Here is a 15633-nt window from a genome sequence, read left to right as displayed (position 1 = left end):
CCCTACATGTACTGCATTGTGGCCCTCCACTTGTATGCATGCTACTTGGGCAGCACGGACGGTGTAATGGTTAGCATTACTGCCTCAAAGTACAGAGTGCAAAATTACCCCTAGAATGTCTGTGTGTGCATGTTCATGTGGTAGGGAATATAGATTGTAAGCTCCACTGGGGCAGGGCCTGATGTGAATGTTCAAATATCCTTTGTAAAAGTGCTCCTGCATATGTGGGTTATTCTGACTGACACGCGGTGGTTTTGAAATGCGCCAAGTGTGAATGGCCATGGTTCACTGGGTGCATGCCCGCATCCCCGCAGGCGGGGCGTGGAGGCTGAAGGATTCGCCTATATGAACACCTAGCGTTTCATGGGTATTCCCATGAAAATGCTAGGCGTTCCCTTGGAAATCGCCCAGTGATGCGGGTGCGGGGGGCGGGCGATGTCAGCTGCCCGCCCAGTTCCAGTTCCTGTCGAGGGTGTACTTAGATATGCAAGAGTGGCCTGAAAATGGATGTTTATGTTAAACATCCATTCAAATTAGCTCGGTGTGTGAGAGAGGGTGGGAGGACCAGCATTCGGCGGGCAGCGTCTGAGGGACTCGCAAGACGGCGAATTCGCAGCCTTGCGAGTCAACCAGAATAATGGCCTATTTGTTTGCTATATAAAAAAACCTGGAAATAAATAAATGAACAAATAAATAAATGCGCTAACGTACTGTACCAATGACCACAACACTGCGCAACAAAATAGAACCGAAATAGCCAGTTTCTTTCTCTCTTGAAAATGCTGATAGGTCAAACTCTGATTAGATTGGCTAAAGACACAAACAGGATTGCGTTTTTGGGTGACCTACTTGTTTAAGTGGACCCACTCAATGATACATTTGACTGTTTTGTTTGTGACAGCAGAATCTTGTTGGGTCAATGATCTCAATGAACAACACTTATATTTTCCTTTCAGAATGAGTCTGTCAAAATCATTCTAGTGGAGATGGCTATCCATTTAAAAAAATAAATGTACAGTGTCATTGGGCAGTACATAATGCAAATTATATTTGTCTCACAGCGGAGGTGACCAGTGACCCCATTAAAAATAAAAACCATGGTATCTTTGCATTCCCTGCGGCTGTCTTCTCTCTCTACAGCTTTTGCGCAGGAAACCACAAGGATGAGACCGTAACCGCACCAGACAACACTTCCACATTATTCACAATAATCATATTAAACAACATTTTTACTATCCACCCCTCTGTGCTGAGCTTATGGTATTCTCCAATATATGTGTGTGTGTGTGTGTGTGTGTGTGTGTGTGACATTAAATTGTAGTTCAGACTGTAACTTGTGCCCACTGCAACGAGAGAGGACTGCTAATGGGAGTTTAAAGAGGCACCAACCAAGACAGAGGAGCATAGTCACATTATTCGCCGTTGCAACTGGTGCAATATTGTTCAGCATTTGTGGTTTTAAGTGCATTTTGGACCACATAGTATATACACAGTATATATTCATTTAGAATGCCGTATAACTTGTTGCAATATAGAAGGAAAAAACAGTTCAGGATTCATGAAGCAACAAACAAAACCATGCTGCGCTGCAGGTGGGGTAGAAGCAATATGTGAGAGAGTAAAGGCTCATACACACCGGGCCGCCCAGTGTGCACAGGGGCAGCGATGAGTGCTAATTTGCGCTCCCGCACCATCGCTAGCCCGGCCGTTCATTACCAGCAGATGAGCAACTAGGTGGACGGCTTTCCATAGCATCCTGCTATGGACAGTCGTCCACCCCCTGTGAAAATCTCTGGCCAGGGGCAAAATCACTCAGTGTGTATGCACTGAGCAATTGTCAGATCAGTGATGTTCACATCATCGCTGTCCATACACGCTTGGCAAAATTGCCCAGTGTGTATGGACCTTTAGATGGGGTGTGGTCAATTTGAAATCGAAATTGCAGTGTAAAACTAAACCTGTCTATCATCTGTGGGCTACAGATGGAGTGGGTCTCTTCTTTGCTGGCGCTGCGCCAGCATCTGGCGTAGAGGCGCCCCATCTGACTGAGACGCGCGTGCGTCTCACACGCACGCGCGTCTCAGTTTCCCGTCGGCGGGGGGATGGGAACCCTGTTCGTCTCCGCTTCAGGGAGACGGACAGGGTTAAGGGGGGGGGGGGGGGGGGCGGCAAGGCGGTGGGGACCCGGGGCGACCCTCGGCGAGGCAGCGGGGACCCGGGGGAGCCCCGTTGTAAGGCAACGTGCGCGCATCTCGTACGCGCGGGTCCCCTTACGGCGGCTGGCGAATCTTCCGCCATCCCCTGCAAAGAAGAGACCCGCTCCATATGTACATGCAAAAGCAGCCAGTATTTACCCTGCACAGAAAATATATATAATGTATTTGCTCCCCTTGCATGGCAACAGGATTTGTTCCAGAAATGCAGGGGGTTATGCAGACCTGTTTGTCGTTGTGGGAATACGCAAGGTGATCGATTATCGAAAGACTGCAGATGGATTACACCAGTGGTGTCAAACTCATGTCCCTCCAGCTGTTGTGGAACTAAACGTCCCAGCATGCCACAGTTTTACCTATCCATTATATAAAATCTGTGGCAGGGCATGCTGGGATGTGTAGTTCCACAACAGCTGGAGGGCCATGAGTTTGACACCTCTGGATTCCACTATCTGCAATCCCCTCACAACCTGACTGACAGGAAGCTGGTGTTTGGGTGTGGTAAGTGTCCGTTTTCTGGGAGGGTGAGTAAAAATGCATTTTTAGGGAGGGTCTGTGATGTCAGCGCTGACATCACTGTGCCTGAGCCTGACTTATGGAAGAGTCAGAGTTGCGTGCACTTGCACAGACTGGAAGAAACATTCGTCGGTGAGTGAGTTGAGAATGGATTTGCAGCTGGCCGCAGTATTTTCGCATTTGCAGACGGGATCGGATTTACTAAACTGCAGGTGGCTGGAATTTTACTACAAGATGTCACCACGTGTTTGTGGACATACAGGGGTGTATTCAATGATTTTTGCGAGCTGTATTCAACTGACCTGCACACACTCTTTCTCCCTCACTAATTTTTTTGTAGCGAGGGGGAAACGGCGTGTGAGCTAAAACAGCGAGGCTCATGGCTAAATCCTGCGGGCCCCCAGCATTAGCTGAGAGCCTCGCTGATTTAGAGGAATCCTCACCGTCATCTGACAGTGAGGGTTCCCCCAGAACGTAGAATAGGGTGAGCGGCAGGCGCAGGGTTTAAATGGCAAGGATCGCTCGTTTTTGGCGATCTTCACCATTTAACCCCGTCGCTAGCTGCATTGAATGCGGCCCATAGTATATGTACATCAGTTCAGCGTACCAAGGTGGCCACCACAGACCCCGGGACATTAAACACTCATGTAAGGAGGTTTTTCTTGTAAAACGAGTTTCCCATTTGTAAGTCCGACTAATTTTTATCAATATCCACTATCGGGACTGTCCGTTCCTTCATTGTATTGGATCACATTGTACTCCAGCTATCCGTTATCTTCTGGACAGTTCATATCCAAGTTTTATTATATTCACCAGAGGCGTAACTAGACATTCGTGGGCCCCATAGCAAAAGTTTGTAAGGGCCCCCTATTTAGCAACTGATGGTGATAAATGTATGTAAAACATTACTTACACAGCAAAAATGGGCCCCCTTCAGCTCAGGGCCCCATATCAGTTGCACCCCTTGCACCTATGGTAGTTACGCCCTTGATATTCACTGCTCCTAATTAATGTTTTAATGAACCAATGGCTTATGTTGAACTCTGACAATCTTACAACTAATGGGGCCTACACAAGGGGCGATTTCAGCCCATTTTCTAAGCTTCCAGTATACCAACGCTGGCATCCTGACTGCTATCAGAACACTGGCACCAGAAATGGGGTTTGTTACACCAACAGCCAACATTCTGAACGTAACTATGCCGGGCCGTGTTAGGGTCAGATTAGGGATGGGGGTTAGGTTAAGGCACTACTGTGGGGACTAGGATCAGGCTGCATCGGGCAGAAGTATGGCTAGTTTGCGCGCGGGGGGGGGCTAGGTTTAGGCATTTACATTGAAGGTAAAGTTGGCTGTTACAAGTGAGTGATAGGCTGAGGGTGGTAGGGGGAGAGCGTTAGGGTACATACTAGGGTGGCCAATCCCGGGATCGGCGATCGGCGGGATCCCGGGATTTGGCCCCAAAATGTACGGGATTTCAATCCCGGAATTGGACTATCCAATCCCAGGATTGTACAGTCTATTGCCGGGCAGCGTCTGAGCACCCGCTCCGACGCTGCCCAGCTGTTACCGACTCGGGGTACGGCCGAGAGAGGTCAGGCGGGGAGAGGATTCCGGGGTACTTGTGAGTTATCCGGGCGTCCGATTTTTAAATCGGGTCGGATCGGGACATCGCATCGCATCGCATGCGACCATCGGATGCGATGCGATGCGATGCGATGCGATGCGATGACCCGATTTTTCCATAGGAATCAATGTTAAAATGGACTGAGTCCATTTTAACATGGAATTCAATGGGAAAAAGGGTCCTTTTCATACCCCTACTATCCAAGTGGGCATGGAGTTGGATATAAACCTGTGGCGAGCGTAGCGAGCCACCGAGCCCGAAGCGTGGCGAGCGTAGCGAGCCCCGCGAGGGGACACAGAATACCGTCCCCTCGCGGGGCTCGCTTCGCTCGCCACGCTTCGGGCTCGGTGGCTCGCTACGCTCGCCACAGGTTTATATCCAACTCCATGCCCACTTGGATAGTAGGGGTATGAAAAGGACCCCTTTTTCCATAGGAATCATTTTAACATTGATTCCTATGGAAAAATCGGGTCATCGCATCCGATGGTCGCATGCGATGCGATGCGATGCGATGCGATATCGCATCGCATCGCATCTGATTGTATGCCTTAACTTAAGGCATACAATCAAAAAATCGGACGCCCGGATAACTCACAAGTACCGATTCCGGTCATTCCGCCCTCTGTCTGTCTGTTGGATGGCGAGCGGGTTTACTTCCGGCCTCTGTGACGACTTGTTCCGTGACACTGACTGGAGGGGAGGGGCGACAAGCGGGTTTCAGCGCCGCAGGTGCAGCGCTGCGGCCTCCTCCACTCATGGGGGACAGCCGCCACCTGCCCCGCTCCACCACTCATGGGGGACAGCCGCCGCCTGCCCCGCTCCACCGCACTAAAGTAAGGGGGACAGGGGCGATTTTCTTTTAGGGATGCCAATCCCGGGATCCCAGGAATCCCGGGATTGAGCCTTTTTTTAATCCCGATTCCCGGGATTGAAAAAATGCCCCGGGATTGGCATCCCTAGTACATACGGAGCCCCTATTGGGATTCTCCATATTAGAATGCCGGCATCCTGACCACAGGGATATCGCATGTATATCATACTTGGAGTCCCTTTTTTTAGTATTGTTTTTTTTTTTCCAACCAGTCTTAATATATTAACCCTTTGAGTGGCAAGTAAATTTGTCAAGAAAGGTGTGAAAATTGGCAAACAAACCTTTTTATTCACCGTAATATCCTGTAATGTCTACCTTATATAGGAAATATAATGTATTTTATTTGATTTTATATAACAAATGTGAGCTAAACTGGCATTTTTAGCAGATATTTTGCACATCTCACAGAGATGTTAGCACTCAAAGAGGAAATTGACTGTCTGCAATTTACCATTATGTAGAATTTGATATATTTCCTATAAGTGCAGTTCCACCTGCTTTTTTGCAGCTTTATATTGTCATGATAATAATCGTGCCCCAAAATAAATGCAAAATTGTTACAAAGCTGCGCTGAAAAAAAAACGGGAAAACAAGAACATGACTCTGTAACGGGTAGCGCAATATTCATTACGATGCCGCAAGAAGAAAAGACTGCGGTGGAGGCGCCTGACTGAAGTACCCATCCAAAGGGTCATGTGACTCGCATCCTGCTATTTAATGACTGCTTAGGCCAGATACGTCCCCACTGCCGTACAGTAGACCAGCTGCATTGTAGTAAAGGATTAAATGAGTCCAGATGCTCCTAGCCCATTAATTCAGCGTTTTGTTTCCAACCAGTAACGCAAAAACACATTTTTTTCAAGAGGTGTTCCTCTAAGGCCCCCCATACACGCTGCGATAGCAGCATGTGTTGCAATGCTTTATGGGCTGGATCGCATTGCATCGCAACGCAAGCGTTTTGCATGTGATGTGATGCGATCCGCGGGCAGTACAAAAAGTGTGCAGTACATACTTTTTGTACTGTGCAATGCAATGCCCGCGCATCGCATTGTATGGGGGCCTTAATGACTTTTAAACGGGCATGCTTGACAAACCAGCACAACACATACAGGGAAGCGAATCCCAAAGTACAGCACACCAACAGCACACAGACGGATGATAGATACAAGACAGTATAGGCAACATCCATGTTTCTTTTGTCAATAACCAATCTTTGATGTATTCACCAGGCTGGGAACACAGATGAGACAGCATGTGCTGAACTACATGTACCAGAAGTGTCCGCAGAAGGCCGAAGAGAAGAAATCATTGACATTTTGAGATACGGAGTTATATAGTTAATGCAACACTTGGTTAATCAGAAGGTGAGCGAGTTTTATGTCAGCAGAATCGGGAAATTTCTCTTTCTTCGTAAATCTCCCCGGTTGACCCCCAATAAAAAGAAGAATTTATAACAAACCATCATCCAGCATGCACATGCAGAGAGCACAATTAGTGATAGTGATTAAAGCGCCAGCCCAATAACAGGCATCTCATTTTAAAAGTTAATTTGAAAGCATTGGATGCAAACCACTGTCTGAAAACATACTCAGAAATACATAATAAAAAAATAATACCTATCCTGTCTAGTCTGTCAATGGCAACGGTCTCAAACGCTCTTCTCATCATCGGATATTCCTCAAGTACTTCATTAAAATTCTCCACGGACAGGGAATACAGGCGGCAATAGGTCTCCGCTCGCACGCTGGCTGTCCGGCGGCCCTTAGTTAAAAGGCATATCTCTGCAGAGGAGAGAAACATTAACAAAAATATGGTAATCGTTCACAGAAATAATGACATTGATGTTACATAGTGCAGTAAAACATCTCCATAAAATATAAAAGACTTTGCCATAAAATATGATTGCATTGTCTGTAAGGTGGTTTCTGCAGTCACATTTCTTGAGTTTATAAGCTTGTGAAACATAGAAACATAGAATTTGACGGCAGATAAGAACCACTTGGCCCATCTAGTCTGCCCCTTTTTTAAACATGTTACCTCAAACCATATTTGATCCTTATTTTTTTGTAAGGATATCAATATGCTTATCCCAAGCATGTTTAAATTGTACTACTGTATTTTCCTCTACCACCTCTGTTGGGAGGCTATTCCACTTATCTACTACTCTTTCTGTGAAAAAAAATTTCCTCACATTTCCCCTGAATCTTCCTCCCTCTAGTTTCAGTGCATGTCCTCGTGTTCTGTTGCTCCTCTTCCTGTGAAGAATGTCTCCCACCTGTACCTTGTTAAAGCCCTTGATATATTTGAAAGTTTCGATCATGTCCCCCCTTTCCCTTTTCTGCTCTAAAGTATATACATATTAAGATCTTTTAGTCTTTCCTGGTACGTTTTGTGATGTAGGCCATGCACCATTTTAGTTGCTCTTCTTTGTGCATTGTTATTTATCTCATTTACAGAGTACTTCGCGATTTCCATGTCACATGACACCAAAGCCCGCCCCCCCTCCGGCGGACACCAAAGGAAATAAAAGTTTATTTCCGAAGGCAGGAGAAATCATGGCGACCATTGAATGATTTCTCCTGCTCAGCCAACACATCCCGCCGCATGGTATCGAGGGGATTTGGCGACAGGGGGGCAGGCGTTCGGCAGAGCGGCATTTCAGTGCTCTGTAAGCAGCAATTTTCGCTGCTTACTGAGCCAAGATGATTCATCCTTAAATCCAGAATAATTACATTTTAGGGATGCATTGAAAATAATATCATTACTTGAAAATTATAGACGGTAAGGGCCTGATTCTGGTTCACTTGCAAAAGCAAATTCTCTAATGGACAAAACCATGTGCACTGCAGGTGGGGCAGATGTAACATGTGCAGAGAGAGTTAATTGAGTGAGTTATTTTGTTTCAGTGCAGGGTAAATACTGGCTGCTTTATTTTAACACTGCAATATAGATATCAGTTTGGCAGGTATTCAATGGTTGTACTGGGGGGAGGCACCTAATCCTGTGTAGGGAGATTCGCTGGGCAGCCTCCTGTCCGCCCTATTCAACTCGCCAGGGGCTCTCTCTTAACCCCCCCGGCGAATGCCGCCGGGGAGCTGGGGGACGGCTGCAGGCAGGGAGATGGAAGCCTCCCTGCCTGCGCCGGACACTGTGGGGGTGAAGGAGGGCTGAGGGGGACACAGGGAGAGCCCCCCAGAACTGGCAGGGGGCTGTGCTAGGGAGCCGCTACACACTTGTCCCGATCGTGCATATGTAATGATCGGGATCAGTGTGCAGTGAGTATATGAATATTAATGAGCGGCTCCCGGCTCGGCCCCCTGCTGGTGAATGTGTAAAAAAAAAAACATTGTTTAAAAAAAAAAATATATATATATTAAAACACATTCCAGTTCACCAAAAAAGATGACGAATGTAAAATGGAGAAACCGGGGGAAAATCACTGGAGAAAGCAGTTCTCCACTTCAGCATTGAATACACTCTCGGCGAATTCCACTAAAAACCCCATTGAAAACCACTGGCGAATCGCGGAGAATCACAAACAGAGAATCGACAGACATTCGCTCTTCATTTGCAGAGAATTGTGTCCATTGACTAGGGCGAATTGTTTTTCCTGTGAGAAATTCCCTGTAAACCCGGGGAATTGCCAGATTCCCCAGAAAATATGGCGAATCAGAGGCATTGAATACTGGCCTTTAAAGTAAAACCCCACCCAAATCTAACTCTCTGCACATGTTACATCTGCCCCACCTGCAGTACACATTGTTTTGTCCATTAGAGTGAGAATTTGCTTTTGCGAGTGAACCAGAATCAGGACCTTAGTACATATCAATGTGTTAAATATCAGCGACTGTAATGTATGAATTGCAATAAAACACCTTTATTCTCTTACACACAACACCATATCTTCACAATCTAATTTTAGAAATATTTTTATACCCACATCTGAAGATATGTTAATGCAGACCCATAAACATATATGAAATGTTTATAGCCGGATGGTGTAATGGTTAGCATTACTGCCTCACAGCGCTGCGGTCATGGGTTCCATTCCCACCATGGCCCTAACTGTGCGGAGTTTGTATATTCTCCCCGTGCTTGCGTGGGTTTCCTCCGGGTACTCCGGTCTCCGCCCACAATCCAAAAATATACTGGTAGGCTATTTGGCTCCCAAGAATGTCGGTGTGCGTGTACATGTGGTAGGGATTATAGATTGTAAGCTCCACTGGGGCAGGGGGACAATATCTCCTTGAGAGGAGACTAATATTAATATAGAAACTGCTGTGGAATTAATGGTGACCATGTTGTGTACAGGGGGGTGGTTCGCGCCCGGCTTTTCAGAGCGCAGAAGATGCTCGAATGTATTCCCAGGTTTAGTTTATGTTTGATGTTTACCTATTTTGCTTAAAAGAAATGTATCTCTACCATTATCATCCTCTTAATACTATTCAGATCCTCAAATTATGTTTAAACATTTTTCGGGAGGTGTCTTAAACATTGGAGAGAAATATAGTAAAACACCAACCAATAAGCTCTCGTCATTTTACATGCTGTGGGCCAAATGTATTAAGCCTTAACAAGTAATAAAGTGGAGACTGATAAAGTACCAGCCAATCGGCTCACAACTGTCATTTTTTCAAACACAGCCTGTTACATGGCAGATAGAAGCTGATTGGCTGGTACTTTATCACTCTTTAGCACTCCCAAGTTTTTCCCTTGTTAAGGTTTAAATACATTTAGCCCATTGTTTGAAAAATGACAGGAGCTGGTTAGTTGAAACACAGCCTGTAACATGGCAGTTAGGAGCTGATTGGCTGGTTGTTTGTCATTCTCCTAACTTTATCCTTTTTTGAAGCGTGATACATCTGGCCATAAGTCTTAGTACATAGCTCCCTGTACAGAATTTATCTCTACTTTGTCTCTCTAAAAGGTTTGATTTTCTGCAGTTTTTAAAACAAAATAAAAAAACTACATAGTATATAGGGTAGATCAAAGTCAGTGGCGTAACTATGGAGGGTGCAGGGGGTGCAACTGCTATGGGGCCCGGGCCTTCCAGGGGCCCGAGGGCTAAGCAGGCACCCCCTGCACCCATTAGACCTTTTTTTATTACGTTGTGCCTTTGGCAGCCGCATCGCCGTCCCGTCCCTCTTTGTTCCCCGTGCCTAATCTCCCCCCCCCCCCTCTGCCGGCAGCACCTTTGGTCTGGACTGTCACCTGGTCAATGAAGGGTAGGAGCTGGCTAATCCAGCCTCTGCTCTCCCAGACTCCCCCCTGTCTCTCCGGCGCGCAAAAGGAATACTGCTGCTGTCGCTGGCATAGTGCTGGAAGCCAGATATCCGCGCCGCTGAGGGGACGCCACTGAAGAGATCCGCTGAGGTCCCTGCGCTAATGTGGAGGTAACAAGCCATCTCTCTGTCTCTCTCTGCCTCTCTACCCCTACCCATCATTCTCACCCTCCATTGCTATTCTTTCTCCTCCCATTCTTTTTCCCCATCTATCTCTTTCCACCCTTTCCCCTCCCTCTCCCTCTCCTTCCCCTCCTCTCTCCGCCATTTCCCACTGTCCCGCCCCCCCCCCTTCTCTCCCCCATTCTGTCGCTCTACCTGGCACTGTCTCTCCCAGAATCTCGCTCTCCCTCCAAAATTCTATCTCACTCCTGCTCATTCCTTCTATTCTCACGTTCCTTCTCTTTTCCTGACCACCCATCTCCCACCAGCATAACTTTTGTCTCTCAGCACCATGAGGGGGTGGGGTGGGGGGCCCCATAGCAAAAGTTTGCTATGGGGCCCAAAGAGTTCTAGTTACGCCTCTGATCAAAGTAGTTGGTAGTTGGAGGGTTTCAAAGTTCCTCCCCTAACCACAAGTCCTGGCGCTATTTGGAGGATGAATTAAAAACCTCAATAGGATTAAGTTTCGATGAAATACTCAGTTGCTGCAGGTGCTAGGTGAGTTTGCAAAAATCTCACACAAGGGCAAAGAAAAAGAGAGGAATTTATAGCACTTTGCGCTACTGAGTATATTAATTGATTACATCCGCTGAATAAAAGAACACTGGACACACTGTATTATATATTCAAAAATTTTATAAAAAGAAGCATATTAATAATACACATGAAAACAATAAGAATAAAATATAGTACAATACAATCAATATTAGCTGGTATGCATTTTATGTATTGTATATAGAAATTTTTATAAAAATACTGTATATTGGTTATTGTGGAGAATGGTGGTATAGTTCCGGTTAGGTATAGAGTTAGTATAGGGTTAATTCCGGTACTGCCAGCAATAATAATGAGGTTAGTCTGTTAGTACAGATGGGGTCTGTTAGGCCAGGTTATTTGTGCAAGTTTATGATCTTTCCGGCACATATATTTGTCACAGTAGTTGTTAGTAGTCTGTGGTTAGGTCCTTCAGACCATACATACAATTTGCAGCTGATAGTCGCACCATAATAGTATGCTCACCCTCCTCTATTTTGTAGAAGAATCCGGAGGGGCCGGGGAGCCGGATAATTCAACGGCTCTACCTGGTGCAGATAATCTGCACCGGGTAGAGCCGTTGAATTATCCAGCTCCCCGGCCCCTCCGGATTCTTCTACAAAACAGAGGAGAGTGAGCATACTATTACGGTGTGACTATGAGATTATCTGCACCGGGTAGAGCCGCTGAATTATCCGGCTCCCTGCCCCCCCCCCCGGATTCTTCTACAAAATAGAGGAGGGTGAGCATACTATTACGGTGTGACTATGAGATTATCTGCACCGGGTAGAGCTATTGAATTATCCGGCTCCCCGGCCCCTCTGGATTCTTCTACAAAATAGAGGAGGGTGAGCATACTATTACGGTGCGACTATCAGCTGCAAATTGTATGTATGGTCTGAAGGACCTAACCACAGACTAGTAGCAACTACTGTGACAAATATATGTGCCGGAAAAATCATAAACTTGCACAAATTAAGCTGGCCTAACAGACCCCATCTGTACTAACAGACTAACCTAATAATTATTGCTGGCAGTACCGGAATTAACCCTATACTAACTCTATACCTAACCAGAACTATACCACCATTCTCCACAATAACCAATATACAGTATTTTTATAAAAATTTCTATATACAATACATAAAATGCATACCAGCTAATATTGATTGTATTGTACTATATTTTATTCTTATTGTTTTCATGTGTATTATTAATATGCTTCTTTTTATAAAATTTTTGAATATATAATACAGTGTGTCCAGTGTTCTTTTATTCAGCGGAGGTCATCTATTAATATACTCATTAGCGCAAAGTGACCAATTCCAGGATCTGAGGGATCCCGGGATTTGGCCCCTAAAACCCTGGGATTTCAATTTCGGGATTAGACTGTGCATACGCAGTCTAATGCCGGGCAGCATCCGAGCCAGTGCTCAGACGCTGCCTGGCTTCTCCCATCCCCGGCAGTGCGGCTCTGCGCAGTATGATGACGTATGACGCATGCCATACAGCCACCTCGTCCTGGGTGCGCTGCCCTCTCGCCTCCAAGAGCCCGCCCACCCTCCACCCTGGCTGCATTCAACTGCCCGACCGGCTCCATTCACCTGCCCAATCACCCGCCCCGCCGCACCGCGGGGTGGCCGGGGCGGGTTTTTGTATTAGAAAGCCAATCCCAGGATTGGTCATATTTCAATCCCGAATTCCAGGATTGAAAAAATGCCCCGGGATTGGCATCCCTAATAGTATACAGTATAATGTTTCTGTACAACGGTATCAAAAGAAGTATTGCAGTCACGAAATGTTCAGTATACAGTTACACTGGCTTATAACTGAATCACTCTGTACATTATACTGTATATTCCCTTTCGATTTGAAAATCCATTGTTTTCTATGACTTTCCTTAATATCTTACAAACCTTACTGCTCACTGACACTGTCACTTTGGCCTTACCCTTGCTGAAAACATTTCTTTAAAGTGGATCTTCCCCAAACTCTTATTATACTGACCTCCAAAATATGATCCATCCGTCAGTTTCATTTCCCTGCTGGATCTAGTAATGACGCCTGCCACGCCATGCTGGATGAAATACATCTTCTTCCCAACTGCTCCTTCACGGATGATATAATCTCCGGGCTGGAAGACCTCAAATCTCAATTTGCTGAGCATGGCTGTGACAAAGTTCGGGTCCGCGTTGGCAAACAGAGGCATTGTAGCCACCAGTTTTCGGCAATTAAAGTTCACGATTTCCTAAAAGACGGGAAACAGAAAATCAGCAAACAGGACACCTGTGACATTTAAGCAAATAAACAACATTGTCAAAAGCTTTCGCTTCAGTAGAAAAATGACATTGGCAATTTACGTTCTGGTGAACTTCGGGTCAGTTCTTTTCTACTGTATTTCACTCCACTGGCTTCACACGACTTACACTATACATCGCTCATGTATCTCACCCAGACACACAACAATTTCCCAACTGCAATAGCTTAATAGGCGGTAGCTCATGACGGTGCACGCATACAACATGCTACATATTGTGTGGTATGTGCAGCCTAAACCTCCTGTACCGTGTGGGGTAAATTTACTACAGCTTCTAAAAATTAAAAGAGACATCACGTCTCCCATAACAACCAATCAGATTCTGTCTACGATTTCTCAATTGCATCCTGGTATATGATAGACAGAATCAGATTGGTGGCTATGGGCTCCTATGTGTATGGCAGTTAGTGGCCTATCTTTGAGGTCATCTCCCAGACGCATTGTTAGTCCCTCAGAGACCTGGAATGGTGTTAGTCAGCCTGTGTGGCCAGCTTAAGGCGTTAATGTGTTAAAGTAATAATTACGTCTTTGAAGGTCATTTCCCTCCTGTGAGTGTAGCTAATTCGAGAAATATACAAAGCTTGAAAGAAAACGGAAAAGATGATGAAACATCGTAGCGGCTTCTGCATCTTCTCTGTGTTAGTAATATTCGGGGAGGGAGTCTGTTATCTGAATGTCACCCCAAGCGAGTTATTGCTCATTAAGTGTGGCTAAATACAGTATTTAATAATGCAACAGCTCAATTTTGTTATTTTTAGCTCTGTCAGAAATGCCTTTTAGGAGGGAAAATATATTTCGTGAAAAGTGAAAGACAACCTTTAGGCAAGCGCGGGATTAATGGATTAGTCATTGGTGGAGGTGTTACATGCCACAAACAATATGCAGCCCGGCACCTGGTGCACCAATGGTAGTTCTCCCTCTACAGACACCGATGAACAGATGAAATACAGTCTGATGACCTCTTCTTTCGCAACGTAAATTGTGCTTCCTTTTCTTTTCCCTTTGAAATCCTGACTTGTGCACGTACATGTTGGTTGCTATTTGTTTTTGTTAAATCATATCTAGCGCCGGCGTTATTGTGCCATTCAGCCAGGGGCAAATCCAGAGGGGGCACAATCAGTGCAATCGCTCCCCCCCCCCCTACCCACCCAGACAGGCAGAGAAGAGGACCTCTAAGTGGCTTCACCACAGCTCTGTCAGCACACAGCTGGAGAACGAAGCTACTGTTGACGGGGCCCTGGTACTCCATCATGCAGTGTAATTATAACCCCTCCCCTAACCTCGGCTGCAGTGGTCCCAGCCAATAGGAAAATTCAAACACACACAATCAAAGTCACAACTAGATTGTATTGGTCATGTCGGTGTAATAAACCTGATTCTAGTGTACTATTGGTTCACTGCCTCCCAACCCCATTGTCTCAAAACAAACCTCCAGTACCTTCAACCACTGGAGCCCCAGGGCATAGGCAACAGCGACTCAGCAAAAAATATTGATGGGACTCTAATCCCTGGGGGAAACCCTAGGCTTTAGCCTAGTCAACCTTATGAATAATACGGCCCCGGGGGCATATTCATGAAACACCAAGAGACATTTGCAGGGACAGCGCATACAGCTACGATCCCAGGGAAGTGTTTTCAGCATAGTTATAATTTAACTATTCACTATTACTGCAAGGTTCGGATACTGCTAAATAAGGGTTTTCAATAACAATATCAAGCCCGGATACTAAGAATGAGATATCTCTGATATTATATTTAATACTTAATTGTACATTAAAATATGCCTCTAGTGCCCACTGGTCTACTATGCACAACAAATTATTCTGCAATGGCTGTGGGATAGCCCATTATCATACAGTAATTAAAAACACATTATATTGCAATGAATTAAGGCTGCAGATATAGAGTCATATTGGAAGATACACTAATCATGTTTACTGATGATCAGTGGCGGCTCCAGAGGTGGAGCTGCAGCACAGTTCAAAATTCAAATCGGGGAGCCACACCCACTGCCACCAACTGCCGTTCCATACTAACTCACTGGCAGTTGGCGTGGCTCCCATATTTGAATTTTGGACTGTGCTGCAGCTCCTCCTCTGGAGCCATTATGACA

The 15633-nt window shown here is 45.8% G+C and overlaps 1 protein-coding gene across 1 annotated transcript in view; it reads right to left on the bottom strand.

The window, feature by feature from the left end:
* HCN1 (hyperpolarization activated cyclic nucleotide gated potassium channel 1) overlaps positions 1–15633 on the bottom strand; it is a 436596-nt gene that overhangs the window by 43534 nt on the left and 377429 nt on the right. Inside the window, exons 6-7 of the mRNA XM_083153907.1 lie at positions 13211–13451; positions 6842–7006 (exon numbers count right to left, since the gene is read on the bottom strand). Of these exons, the coding sequence (XP_083010033.1) occupies positions 6842–7006; positions 13211–13451 (406 nt within the window). The remainder of the gene's footprint in view (positions 1–6841; positions 7007–13210; positions 13452–15633) is intronic.

Source organism: Crinia signifera, chromosome 1 (assembly GCF_055691185.1).
Source record: "Crinia signifera chromosome 1, ASM5569118v1, whole genome shotgun sequence".
Lineage (NCBI taxonomy): Eukaryota > Metazoa > Chordata > Amphibia > Anura > Myobatrachidae > Crinia > Crinia signifera.
The sequence above is the reverse complement of the archived record's forward strand: the minus strand, read 5'-3'. Positions and strand labels throughout refer to the sequence as shown.